Source organism: Parasteatoda tepidariorum, chromosome 5, assembly GCF_043381705.1.
Source record: "Parasteatoda tepidariorum isolate YZ-2023 chromosome 5, CAS_Ptep_4.0, whole genome shotgun sequence".
In the NCBI taxonomy this organism is placed as follows: Eukaryota; Metazoa; Arthropoda; class Arachnida; order Araneae; family Theridiidae; genus Parasteatoda; species Parasteatoda tepidariorum.
Window position 1 is genome coordinate 35,259,626 of NC_092208.1, and position 15,614 is coordinate 35,275,239.

Below are 15,614 nucleotides of genomic sequence, written 5' to 3' on the forward strand. Positions count from 1 at the left end.
AGCCCGGCAATCTGCTTTCGAAGTCGAGCACTTTACGGTAGAACAATTTAAAAAAGACAATTAATACTGCAATTTAATACTGCACACACTCTTTGGTGGAGGTGATCGATAGTGGAAATATATCTTCATTATTGTTTGTTTTGGCAGTTAATAAATGGATTTAACAAAATGACAAGTTCCAGTAAATTAATGTGAATCATTTAGTGAAAAATTTATTTATTAAGTAGAATAGGTATGATAGATAATGGCCATTTTTAACATCATCAAAAAGTAAAATAAGAATCCCCTAAAGGGATCAAATCAGAATACTCGAATATCGGGAGATCATAAAGCCAGAATATCATTTCTGACGGTTAGAAAATGAGACTGTGGATGCCCGAAAGGGCACTCCCAGTCTCCACAAACTTGAAATTAAAAGTTAAAACAATTGTTCCTAACTGACACGGGAGAAGCATGGGTAGGAGATAAAAAGTTGGCGATTCATTAAAGTATAACATAGCGGAAACAAAGCCAACCCCGCTTATCAATATTGGGTTTAAAAAATACCTTGGCTTTCACGAGTCGCCAACAAATTTAAGAGAATTATTACAACCATGCAAATGAAACATTTTGCTGTTAGAAATTTAGAATGAAAAGTTATAAATAGATTTTCGTTTTCGCTTAGGTGCAGCAGTGAATTAATAAGTCTGCATCAGTAATGAAATAAAAAAGTATCCGTTACATTGATCTATACAAAAAAAATAATAAATATTTTATGTTCGTTTTAGAAGATTAAGTCTTTGATTTATTTTAAATGTATAATTCTATTAATAAAATAAGCTTATGTAATTAAACATATTTTAAAGGATATGAATTAAATGTGTAATGCCAATTGTGGCATCACACCCTCCATCCCTACGTAGGCTAATCAAAATACTCACCGACCCATTTGCTGATCACGGCCGGTGATGCTTGCTGTTCTATTGGGAGCTATATGTCTGTACGATTAGTCCACTGCGGGACCAGTTTATGTCATGAATAAACGCGACTAATATGGGAAAGTGTATCTTTAATTTTGTTCGACTGATCATTGGTGGATATTTTAAAGGATAGGAAATAAATATGTTATGCCAATTGTGGCATCACACCCTCTATCCCTACGTAGGCTAATCAAAGTACTCACCGACCCATTTGCTGATCACAGCCGGTGATGCTTGCTGTTCTATTGGGAGCTATATGTCTGTACGATTAGTCCACTGTGGGGCCAGTTTATGGTTAAGAATAAACGCGACTAATATGGGAAAGTGTAACTTTAATTTTTTTCGCCTGATCTTTTAAAGTAAAAATTAATTAAAAATCCACGGTTGAGGAACCGTTAATTAAACATTATTAAACGAAGTGAATAGTATTATTTATTATATTGTTGGTTAAGTATGAAATATTGTGCTGCGTATTATTACGTGTTATATAGTTAGTTATACATAACGTTTTATTAAACAATGCTACTTTACGTATCGAAAATCAATTTAATTTTAAAAAGGATATTTGACCTCATCGGTTCGCACCGTTTATTTTCTATAATTACTTTAAGTTTAAAAATTAACATAAAAAAGTCTTGAGAAAATTTTTCTAATAAATATCATAACTCTTAGATGCATAAATTTCGTAAACTCTTCATTTATTAAAATTAACGAGTAATAGCGAACTGTGGGCGATATGCTATTATTTTTATATAAGTTCAAGTACAAGTGCAGAATAAGTACAAGTGCAGCATAAGTATATTGAATTTTATTTAAATTATGTATTTTGAAGTGTAAAATGATTAATTTACTTTATAATTTATGCTTCAGAATGTATCACTTCGAATCTTTAACGTATCAGCATTATCTTTTTTATTTTATTAGGATGTACTTTTCAAAAAGAAATATTTTTGTGAGTTTTTCTTTATTTTCTTAGCTTTCTCTTCCTTATTTTCAAAAATTGTTTTTGCACTTTCTAAAAAAAACCTTTGTAGCGTTTAATATGATTTTTTACTAATCGATAAAATTTTAATATCGCCTTGTGATTTGCATAAGATAATTACAACTCTTTCATTATAAGTACTAATTTTCAACGAAATAGTTTCCTTTTGTTCTGCTAACTGAAATAATCTATCGCTTGGTGGCACAAAGACGCAATGATTACTTCTCCAGAATTTATTGATTTGGGCAAATTATTGGTGTACAATATTCTATTCAATTTTGTAAAAGCACTTAATTAGAAGCAATCCATTAAAATAAGTGCCATCTGCTTAAATTAGGTCATGGTACCATATACCAAATCTTATCAAAAAGTAATTATTTCACTGAAAAAAAGCCAGTTTATGCAAAAGTGTTTAGTTATTATAAAGTTGGATCGAAATTGCTTTTGTGATTACTATTGACTAAATAAAAACATTCTATATATAATAGCTATTATTATATGAAGGGGATTATCGATTATTGACTTTTATTAAAAGCTGCAAATTTATTGTTGAATTTTAAAACGAAAGGTGTTATGTTTAAAGTTTTCTTCAAAAATAAACTAATAATAATTCAGTAATTTTCATAATAATGAAATGATGCGTTATTTATGAAGAAAATCCAAAACTCCATTAAAGGATATTATTATTCACATTAATTTAAAATTCCCAATAGTTTCCTGAAAGTTATGAATACATACTGTAGCTATAGTAATCTGGAAAAAAATATCCAGTATTCTTTATTTCAATGTTTGTTATGATGGTTTAAAATTGTATTTTAAATTAATTAATACTGTTAAATACTCAATTTTCATTTCCAAGGTCAAATTTATTCAAATTGAACAAATGAAATGTCATTTTTGTTAGAAAGAGGGTGCTCTGCCCACTGCTTGTTTCGCCCACCAATCCCCATGAATTCTTTGCAATAATATTTATTGTTTCTTAGCGATAAACAAACTGATTCACCAAATTTAAAAATAGCTGAATTGAAAGTTTTTTATTGTTCCAATTAAAATTTGGTTTTAAAAAATTTGACTGGAAGGTATTCCATTTTTTACATAATTTTAAAGAACGTAATTTTGCATGGCAAATTACGAAATTCGAGCGAAATCGGTCGAATATTTCCTGCTAAATCATATTTTAAAAAAGTCGTATTTTTAAAATTTGATTTCTCAGGAACTATTCGACATATTTCGCACAAATTTTGTAATTTGCCCTATAAAATGACCTTATTTAAAAAGTTGCATTTTTTTACCTTATAATTTTTCAATTATGAATAAATAAAATAGTTAATAGTTAAACATATTTTTCGCGTTAAATTTTCTTTGGATGAGCGATTTTTATATTTATATGCTGAAAACATTCAATCCCTAAAAAATTTCTCAAAGTATGGCAAAATGCGCAACAATTAAAAATAACATTCAAAATTTGGACCGCTCTCCTGGCCAAACTAATGGGAACACATTTCTCTGATTATGGCTACCCCTTCTGTTATGGGAAATTTAAATCCGTTTAAATAAAAAGGCATGTTTATTCAGAGAAATTATGCTTTCGTGACTGATTTCGTAACTTAAAATATCGCCCGTACTAATTAATTCACATATTTGAAGCCACTCCCTCTAGAGCCATTAAGATTGTGTCCTAGAACTTAAAGATCCTATCATTAAATCAAAAATTATTCAGAGTGGTCCGTTTTCTTTGCGCAATGTATATTAATTAACATAAAAACTAAAACATTACTTTCACTTGCTTTTGAATCAAATTTTTTTGAAGCAGGTAATATCTCCAATCATATTTTATTTTGCAGACAGAGTTATTTTTTCAACGCTTTTCACTAAATCTGAATATACAAAATTTCTAACTCCTCCAATATATGTCAAAGCAAATATATCCGAAGTATCTTTCTCACAACAAATAAAGCTAATAATACTAGTCGGAGAATAAATCGTGTCATGGATAGTCTTTTTGTAAGGTTTCGGCATTCATTAAAGGTGATTCTATTGACAGGAATCTGCAAAACTTAAAACAGCAGCTGTTACAGTCAGACATGAATAATAGCTAATACTTTTTACCTTAGAGTGAGCCTTAAAGGACATTTTTTGACATATTTCCTTAATGATAGTCGAAGTTTTCCATCTACTATCGTTCCCCAAAGGTGTTAATCATCGAAAACTTCTTCTTAAAGTATTTCGTACTTTCATTGCTTATTTAAATTCTGAAGAAATATGAATTCTCATTATCCTCCATACATTCATTCTGTCTTCATTAGTATTGACTGAATCATATTGTAAGGTGACACGGGGAAACGGAAAATTCTGAAGTAATGTAATTTGCACAAATGAATACTAGAGAAAAAAAATTTTATTGACTAATGTGCATGTATACGGTATGACATGCATACATTAATAACAAAATGTCACAAAGTGTTTCTTTACTTCAAGCGGATGACATCGGAAAGAAATCAGCTTTATGATGTCAGCGTTCGCATTTTTATAGCCTACATGAAGAAACAAATTCTGATAAATTTACCGTACTATATAATACTGACATTTTTGGTAAGAAAAATGATAGTTTTAAAAACCAAAATAGGCAGTATTTCAAACCGTTAGTTTAGTAATTTTTCGATTCATGTGGAAAAACTGCAGGTAAATAAAATGCTAGCAAAACAATCTTAATTTACGGTAATAACGTTTCGGGTAAAAAAAGCACACAATAATTCTGGTAAATAAAACCAAAATATGTGGTATTTATATTCATTTGGTAATTTTTCTGCTTATATGGTAACGGTTTACTGGAAATTCTGGTATTCAAAATTATAATTATTATTTCTGCACATTTAGCAAAAAATATAAAACTGAGAAGTAAATTTTATCGAATGGTATCATGATAAAATAATTGAATTCTACCACATTTACTACATTTTAATACATATTATGAAATCATATTTTATTGTTAATTTTACTATGTGATTTACCATACCCATTGTATCATGCGATCGCCATCGATTCAGATCAATGCTAAAGAAGATTAACTATTAGCCAACTTAGAATTGCGAAGAGGTGAGCTCGTGTTAGTAGTTCAACTGATGACAGCAAGAGGGTTAGTAATAAATGCGTAATGAACTCCAGTTTACATCAACTGTTACTGTTTTTAAATATGATGTACATTTTTATATTTTTGAATGCGTAGAAAAAAAATCTGGTAAAATTACCGTAATGTATGGTAATGGCATTTCTTCTCGTAAAAAAACAACAACATGATTCTGGTTTTCAAAATTATAGTTCTTATTATCATGCATTTCAGGAAATCATGATAAAATTATTAAATTTTACCACATTTACCAATTTTATCACATATTCTAAAATCATATTTTAGTGTTTATTTAAACAAAATCATTACCAAAAATCATGTAAAAATTACCGTTTTCGTAAAGCCAAAGACACGGTAAAAATTACCATATTTGCGGAGTTTTTGCCATATTTTTTCTGAGTGCAAAACAGCAATTCCCAGTGAATAAATTGTGTTACTGAAGAAGTATGAATTGAAGAATATAGAGGAAAAACAGTTATTGTACAACCCGATTTTTTAAATTTCATTTTTCTCAATATCAAAAACTGTAAGTTTGTTTTGAAAATTTTGGAAGATATAAACAAACTGTTGTAATATTCATGTATATTTTTATGTTTGCGATTTCAATCGTATGCTATCTGCCGAATAATCTTAAACCTTAAATTCGATTTTTCATTCACAGAATAAGCTCTCATGGACATAAATCGTTTTTGTCCTTCGTCTTCAAAGATAAATATGCTTCCTATAGGAAATTTTAAAATTACTTCAAATATTTTAAAAATTAGAAATATTTTCCAATATAAGTTTAACTTGTTTTCCGTCATCTTTAAGAAATGTAATTTAAATCCTTATAATTTCATCACAGAGAAGGTAAGTATTCTCTTCCATAGCCATAAAAATATTTTAATTAAATCTTTAAAATAAACAAATGCAAATTAAGCGAATGTAAATTAAGCGCTAGTCTAACAACTACAATAATTTTTATTTGCATTACTTGATTAATGATAATTACAAACTCAGTTTTGTGGATTCGATTCTTTCGTTATAAATCACGTATATCCTATCGTTAAAATGTTTTGAATTACACTTGCTATTTATATTGTCAACAAACAATCATATGCCGTCATAAAAGAGTTATTACTTCATGAAATGTTTTTATTCGGAATTTAAGTTTTATTCTGCAGTTTTATGACACGATGGTATGTTCTAACATTCTCGTAAAAATTATTTACGTTCTTTGGTTTGTAAATCAATATTTTTAAAGCAAAATTATTCTCAAATACTAACTTTAAATTATTAAATTAGCTTATTATATAAGCTCAAAAAATCGGTTTTAATTAAACCATAGTATCATTATCGTGAACTACATTGTTAGAAATTTTTTGGAAAAAATTGTTAAATAACAATTTATTTAATTGCTATTTTACCATATTCAAACACAATGATCAAATAACCATAAATAAGATGGTATTTGCTATTAACTAGGAGAAAAACCGCTCATTAACTGCTTTCGCCTGATGCTGATATAAACAACCAGAATTTTATCACACCAACTAGGCCCATCCAAGGAAGCCACTTAGTTCCTTTCAGCTGGGAACATATTCTAGCCGAGGGGGCTAATCTGTCAATCTCATGACTGACAGAACTGGAGTTCGAATCCCATAGTTGACACCACCATATTTCTCTTCATTCACTCATTCACTTCAACGCATGAAGAGTTTGCAGAGTTTTGAACTCTGCAATGTGTTTCCGGCATTCTCCAATGCACTTTTAGCTCCAATATTCAGTTTTTTTACATTTTTTGAAACCTTTCTAGTTGTAAATGGTTAAAAACTGTAAAATTTTGTATACGTGGTTTCATAACCATACTTGTTGTAAACGGTTTCAAAACCGTAAAATTAAAGAATGTTGCGGTTAATTGGATGGTCATTGGTTTACGGTTAATTGGATGGACAGTCAGCTGCTGGTTATTTTACCGCAACTTTATAATGAGAATTTTAACAGTGTGCAACAGAGTGCAATTTTGCTGCAAAATCGATAAAGTGCTTAATGCTTCCTTTCAAGTTAAACGACGATATTGTGTTTTTAGGTTTATGGATTATGATAAGAAGGTTTTACTTATAACCCTATTTAGGAAACAGCAAATTCAAACGGTACCAAGGTTTAAAGCACAATGCAAAACAGGGTTTGCCATTAAAATGCTAGTAAATAACGTGAGCGAAGAATCACGAAATGAATAGGAAAAAAATATAGCTAATTTGAGATATGTGTTATTGACGGAGAAAAAAAATAACTTTCTTCAAAATTTAAATTTTAAAAACTATTCTAGACATCAATTATGCAAACAAAAAGCATGTTAATCATATTATGTAAAAGCAAAATTATAAGCAACAAATTTCGAAATTTTTGAAAGCACAAATCAGTTAGATCAGATTAAGAAGTTTCAATTTAACTAAATTTTCTTTTATTTCCTTATAAATTTTTAGTTCCTTACCTTATGTTTTTTTTAAGTTTATTTTCTTGTGTATTTTTTAACTTTCCCTTCTAATGTATTTTTAGTTTTCTTCCTTATGTATTTTTAGTTTAGTTCTTATCTATTTTTAGTTTACTTCCTTAAGTAATTTCTCTCTTCATTTTTCTTGTTGAATTTGTTATGTATTAAAATTTTCTTTTTGACATACTTTTAGTTGACTTTTTTGTTGTTGTATTTCTAAGATTACTTTCAAATTTTTTCCATAATTTATTTACCGACTGATTTCTAATTTACTTCTTTATGTAATTTTATTTTACTTTCTAAGGTATTGATAGTTTATTTTCCTATATATTTTTAATTTACTTTCCAAATCATTTATAGTGTATTTTCTGATACATTTTTAGTTTACTTTCTTACGTATTTTTAGTTATCTTTCCTATGCAGTTATAATTTGCTTTTTAATTATATTTAAAAAAAAAAAAAAACTATAATCGATTCCAGGTCTTTGGGAGTTCAAAATTGTGACATTTTTACTTTAGTTAAACGAAAACTGTTCCTTTAAAAAACTTTAGCAGAAGTGTAAAATCAATAAAGTACAACAAAAGTGAAAAAAATTTAGTTCGAAATTGATTATTGTTAAAGTCACAGCGAAGTGATTTAATAATGTTTGTTTCTTTCATTACAGGATCTGAATTCACCTAATTTCCCGTCTCCCGCATCTCCCTTGAGAAATGTGGACGAAATGTCCACCCTTTACTTCCGGGATGGAGTACGAAAAATAGACTTTGTACTAGCGTATGAAGACTCCGATTTCCGTAGAAATGAGTACAGGAATATGTTCCATAAGAACCTCCGTCAAGCTGGATTGGAATTAGAACTTGAAGATAAGTCGGTAAGAGCAATTTTTATACAGATTATTATAGTAAATTATTACTCAGATTATTATAGTAGGTTATTATATTGATTAATATAATAATCTACAGATTAGTATAATAGTAGATTATTATAGATTATTATACTGATTAATATACAGATTATTATAGTAGATTAATATACAGATTAGTATAATAATCTGCAGATTATTATAGATTATTATACAGATTAATATATCGATTATTATAGTAGATTATTATGCAAATTAGTTTAATAATCTGCAGATTAGTATAACAGTAGATTATTGTACATTATTATACAGATTGGTATAGTAGATTTTATACAGATTAGTATCTGAAGACAAACAGACAAGTAATAGAACTGCAAGTTCTTTGAAGAAAATAACACTTGTTTGTTCATGTTCCATATGATGCGCTCATGTAATACGTAGGATGAATTCGCTATATTGCTTTGTTGCACTTTTGTAAAGCTTGGCAAAATATTTTCGATTATATTTTTTGATAATGGAAGTAAAATGTGTGGTTTTTGCTTCAATTTATCATTATCAATCATAAATAATTTAAAACATTGCATTTGAACACATTTTATAGCGTTTCTAATCAAATGATCCAGCATTTCGATTATTTTTAAGAGCTCTTGTTATCAAAATCTCTGTTACTGTACTCCAACTATACTTCTAACTATACTCTAATATTTTATGAAGTTTAAAAATCCCTATGTGAGTTTATTTATATTTAAATGAATTTTCTGCACAAAACAGAACTTCTCTTTTTATTTTTTAATGTTTATATTCTGACATGTTAATGGTCTTTTAACTGTTTCTGATGATATTTGAAACTGTGCTTAGTGAAATTCAGACTCATAATTAATGATTATTTACTATGTTATAGCAGGTTTAACGAACGTATCACATGCTGATTGCTTTCAATCAGCTCGCCTCAGATAATATGAATGGGCTGGAATCCAACCATTTCCAGATTAACATTATTCGAGTTGTTAAAAAAAATGGTTTAGCAAAAGTAAATCAAAAATGATTAAGTATAAATATGATAATGAATTAATTTATTCTCTCAAGATTAATGTATGCATGCAAAAATCTGGAAGTAATAAAAACTGTCCAGATAAAATGTTTTAATTAGGCTCTCACCTTTGAATGACGCAAGCTAATAATATTTTTTAATGTTTTACTGGCTTATATTTAGGAGATACTTTATTTAAAAAAACAAAGTAGCTGCTTCCTTATTCAAGAGAATTCCATTGGCTCAATCGAGACAGATTGATGGTGCTTAATTTTATTTTTCCATTATGTCTTTTTTCATAATTTTATAAATGTACCGTCTGTGCTTAAGCATGTATAATATGGAGGTCAAAATTATATTAGCGTGTAGAAACTAAAAAATTGCCAAAACTGACTCAAAACCAATTGCCAAAAATAAGTTGCCCAATGATTCCAATTTTCCCAACGTGAGGTGATTGTTTTTGTTTTAAAAATGATTCTTCAGAAAACTTATTTAGTTTAAAAGACTCAAAAAGATATCACAAAGATTTAGCAACTAAGCAATCCCTTTTAATTATCAGTATCATTAGCATTCTAGTATATAATTACTTATACATTTATTATAATTGGATACTTGCAACTCGAGATGAAGTGCTTGGCAGATGATTTAACTATTTAATTCTATACCTGCAAGCAACACCATGCCTGTGCGTCAAACCTGATTGGCTTCTAAATCGACAAGTGCCGTGATTTATTTACCGTGACGTCACCTGCAGGTATTCAAATGTGATCATATTTCACGATTGCTTGCCATCCGGATTGAAAGTAATTAAGTAATACTTATAATCGAATGTGCCCAAATCTGCACATTGTCCTAATTTGCANATAAATCTTTAGCTTATTATAATTAGGTTTTACTTGGTTTAAAATAATTGTCTTAACCTCAATAAACTTATATTTGTTAGTTTCTTTTTGTCTTGGTTTAGTATTAGTCACTCAAAATAATATTTTTATTAATTTAATGAAGTTACCATCTTAATTTATATATTTCTATCTGTTTACCCAGTTTTTTTCCAAATTAAAATAAAAAATCTTATTGTTTAATCTGCATTCTTTGAGTTTTTCTTTATATTCTTAAAAGCGTGCGTGAGGTGATTAAATGCAATTTAATTTTAATTAAATACAGATTATTTGTATTAAGCATTTCTTTATTCAGTTTTTTTAAAGGATGACTGGAAAAGCTATTCCATTTTTTAATCTATTATTATTAATCTATAATGTTTTATTTGATGATAAATTATTGATCATTATGCCATTTTTAAGGTTCTTAATTTCTGGAGAAAAAGTCCTTAATTTTTTTGGTAAAAGTCCTTAAAAGTGCTTAATTTTTGCTTTGATAAAAGAGTGGGAACCCTGTTCTATTTAAGTGATAGTAAATAACGTGAGTGAAGAATCACAAAATGAATAGAGAAAAAAACAGAGCTAATTTGATATCTGCTTTATTTCCTGAGAAAAAAATAACATTCTTCAAAAATTTAAATTTTGAAAACTATTCTGAATATCAATAATGTAAAAAAAAAACATGTTAATCATATTAAGTAAAAGCAAAATTCTATGCAACAAATTTCGAAATTTTTGAAAGCACAAATCAGTTATATCAGATTAAGAAGTTTCAATTTAATAAAATTTCCTTTTATTTCCTTTTAAATTTTTTGTTCCATACCTTATGTTTTTTTAGAGGTTATTTTCTTATGTATTTTTTTACTTGTCTTTCTAATGTATTTTTAGTTTTCTTTCTTATGTACTTTTAGTTTAGTTCTTATCTATTTTTAGTTTACTTCCTTAAGTAATCTTTTTCTTTATTTTTTTTAGTTGAATTTATTGTGCATTAAAATTTTCTTTTTGAGATATTTTTAGTTTACTTTTTTAGTATTTTCAGTTTACTTTCTTATTTATTTACCGATGGATTTCTAATTTACTTCTTTGTGTAACTTTAATTTATTTTCTAAAGTATTTATAGTTCATTTTCTGATACATTTTTAGTTTACTTTCTTACATATTTTTAGTTTTCTTTCTTATGCAGTTTTGCTTTTTAAGTATATTTATAAAAAAATAAGGAATCGATTCCTGTTCTTTAAAAGTTCAAAATTGTGACTTTAGTGAAACGAAAATTATTCCTTTAAAAAACTTTAGCAGAAGTGTAAAATCAATACGGTGCAACAAAAGTGAAAAAATTTAGTTCGAAATTGATTATCGTTAAACTCACAGCGAAGTGATTTAATAGTGTTTGTTTCTTTCATTACAGGATCTGAATTCACCCAATTTCCCATCTCCCGCAACTCCCTTGAGAAATGTGGACGAGATGTCCACTCTTTACTTCCGGGATGGAGTACGAAAAATAGACTTTGTACTTGCGTATGAAGACTCCGATTTCCGTAGAAATGAGTACAGGAATATGTTCCATAAGAACCTCCGTCAAGCTGGATTGGAATTAGAACTTGAAGATAAATCGGTAAGATCAATTTTTATGCTGATTATTATACAGATTAATATACAGATTATTATAGTAGATTATCATACAGATTAGTATAAAAATCTGTAGATTAATATAGAGGAGATTATTATAGATTATTATACAGATTAATATACAGATTATTATAGTAGATTATTATACAGATTATTATAGTAGATTATTATACAGATTAGTATAATAATTTGCATATTAGTATAATAGTAGATTATTATACAGATTAATATACAGATTATTATAGTACATTATTATACAGATTAGTATAATATTCTTCAGATTAGTATAATAGTAGATTATTATGGATTATTATACAGATTATCGTATATTATTATACAGATTAGTATAATAATCTGCAGATTAGTGTAATTGTAGATCATTACAGATTATTATACAGATTAATATGCAGTATAATATAGTAGATTATTATAGAGTATTATACAGATTAATATACAGATTAATATGCAGATTATTATAGTAGATTATTATAGAGTATTATACAGATTAATATACAGATTATTATGGTAGATTATTATACAGATTAGTACAATAATCTGCAGATTAGTATGATAGTATATTATTATAGATTATTATACAGATTAATATACAGATTATTATACCAGATTATTATGCAGATTAGTATAACAGATTATTATAGATTATTATACAGATTAGTATAGTAAATTTTATACAGATTAGTATCTGAAGACAAATAGACAAGTAATAGAACTGCAAATTCTTTGGAGAAAATAACACTTGTTTGTTCATGTTTCATATAATACGTTCATGTAATACGTGGGAAGAATTCTCCACATTGCTGGGTTACAGTTTTGTGAAGTTTGGCAAAATGTTATTGATTATAATTTTTGATAATGGAAGAAAATTGCGTGGTTTTTGCTTCAATTTATCATCATCAATCATAAATAATTTAAAAGATTACATTTGAACACATTTTATGGCGTTTTTAATCAAATAATCCAGCATTTCGATTATTTTTAAGAGTTTTTGTTATTAAAATCTCTGTTATTGTACGCCAACTATACTGCTAACTATACTCCAATATTTTATGGAGTTAATTTAGGTTCAAATGAATTTTCTGCGCAAAACAGAAATTCATTTTTAATTTTTTAATGCTTATACTCTGACATGTTAATGGTCTTTTAACTGTTTCTGATGATAATTGAAACTATGCTTAGTGAAATTCAGACTCGTAGTTAATGATTATTAACTATGTTAGAGCAGACTTAAGGAACGTATCACATGCTGATTGCTTTCAATGAGCTCGTCTCAGATAATATGAATGGGATGGAATACAACCATTTCCAGATTAACACTATTCGAGTTGTTGCAATTTTAAATGCAATTTTATCTGGTTTAGTAAAAGTAAATCAAAAATGACTAAGTATAAATTTTATAATGAATTAATTTATTCTCTCAAGATTAATGTATACATACAAAAAGTATTAGAATCTGTCCAGATAAAATTTTTAATTAAGCTCTCACTTTTGAATGACACAAGCTAATAATATTTTTTAATGCTTTACTGGCTTGTATTTAGGTGATACTTTATTTCAATTGACTCAATCAAGACAGGAGGAATTCAATTGGCTCAATCAGGACAGATTGATGGCCCTTAATTTTATTTTTTCTTTGTGCCTTTTCTTAACATTTTATAATTATAACGTCTGTGCTTGTATGCATAATATGGAGGTAAAAATTTTATTAACGTGTAAAAAACTAAAAAATAGCCAAAACTGACGCAAATCCGATTGTCAAAAATAAGTTACCCAATGATTCCAAACTTGCCAACGTTGTTCGGAAAATTTATTTAATAAAGACGACTCAAAAAGATCTTATACAGTTAAGCAATTGCTTTAAATTATCAGTATCATTGGCATTCTAGTATATAATTACTTATGCATTTATTATAATTGGATACTTGCAACTCGAAATGAAGTGATGATTATGCTTGGCAGGTGATTGAACTATTTAATTCTATACCTGCGAGCGACACCATGCCTTTGTGTCAAACCTGATTAGCTTCTAAATCGACAAGTGGCGTGATTTATTTACCATGACGTCACCAGCAGGTATTCAATTGTGATCATATTTCACGATTGCTTGCCATCCGGATTGAAAGTCATTAAGTAATATTTGTAATCGAATATGCTCAAATCTGCACACTGTTCTAATTTGCATTAACCATGAATGCTGAAATATACACAGCAGCAGAGAGATTAAAACTCCAATTCCACCACACTAACATTTAATAATTTCTTATATTCCATTTTCATATAATGCGAACTCAAGTATATTTTGGTCATACCCAAGTGGGAAATATTACAAAAAAAAGAAACATTGAATCGACCTTAAAAACTTATGGAAAATGATCATTATTGAATTCTCTAACCCGGTAATTTACAAAGACTATTGTGTTTGATAAACTTAATTTGTTTTAAGTGTTAAAAATGACTACATATTATAAAAATTTCCTACTTCATCAAAGTTAAGACTCTCGAGAGTTAAAAATTAGTTCTAAATTCTGGAGAAAATATTATTTCTTTTAGTATAGCTTTCATTCTTTGTTTTCAGTATTTTTGATATCAAAAGTTCCAAAGGCAGAAACTTTTTATAAAGTTGGATTTTATAGACATTTAGTTGATGAAAGCAAAAAATCTGGATCGTCTTTATTGACTACATACGTACTTATTTCTTATCCCTAAGGGAAATAAATATCGATAAATATAGGATATATCTTTTGGGAAATATCTATCAAACGAGTTTTGCTGCTTTTTGCTTTCATTTTCGATAACTTCGATTATCAAGTTAAGTTCTAAAGAGACTACTGAATCATTTTATCCCACATAGAAATGGAATCAAGTGTGACATGTTACTTTGATGTTCAAGGAATTTTTTCTTTGCAGGGTGCTGAGTTCAAATTTGTCATTTGAATGGTTCATAAATTAACCCCCTCAACAATCAGTAAATAAAAAATGCATGCAATCTTTTGCATAAGTTATTATGCTCTTTATTTAATAAGATTAAAAAATTGCAGAATTTTAAAGGAAATTTTCAAATTAATACGAAACATTAAATGGAACCGGTGGCTCGGGGGATAGAGTATCGTTCAAGTGAGATGATCCCGATTCGAATCCCAGGGTTGGCTTGTCGATACGGATTCTGCTCCCGGCTAGCACTAAAGACATTGCCGACATAAAAAAATATCCTTAGTGGGTAGGCAGATCATGGGTTAGAATTCCTTTGCCATCGGTCTAACAGTAGGAGGTTTCCGTGGTCTACCTCTCCATGTAAGGCGAATAAGTGTTAGTTTAATCAAAAAGTCCTTCCAAGATGGCTCGTTTGTTTCAATGCTTGATGCACGAGTTCCCTTTTTTTTTCTATTAGGCTCAAAATTTTAAGGGAACGGAGTTTGAACATTTATAGTCAGTAACTCCTAATTGGTTCAGCTGATCAACTCCTGTTGTAAAATAAATTTCAAAAAAAAAATTAAAAAAAAAAACATTTATTGAACCATACTGGTGAAAAACGGAGTCCTAATATGGCAATCCGTCACAGTTTCATACACTTTCTGATATGAAACTATGATTGATAATTCAGCAATCCATGAGCTGAAAATCATTTCGTTGTGATAGCATGTGATTTTTTAGCAAATTTT

At 28.2% G+C, this 15,614-nt stretch overlaps 1 protein-coding gene across 3 annotated transcripts in view; it reads left to right on the forward strand.

Moving 5' to 3' along the window:
- LOC107442862 (anoctamin-5-like) overlaps positions 1 to 15,614 on the forward strand; it is a 286,523-nt gene that overhangs the window by 126,087 nt on the left and 144,822 nt on the right. For all 3 annotated transcript variants that reach the window (XM_071181276.1, XM_071181275.1, XM_071181277.1), the window contains exon 2: positions 11,717 to 11,923. In XM_071181276.1, coding sequence (XP_071037377.1) covers positions 11,717 to 11,923 — 207 coding nt within the window. The remainder of the gene's footprint in view (positions 1 to 11,716; positions 11,924 to 15,614) is intronic.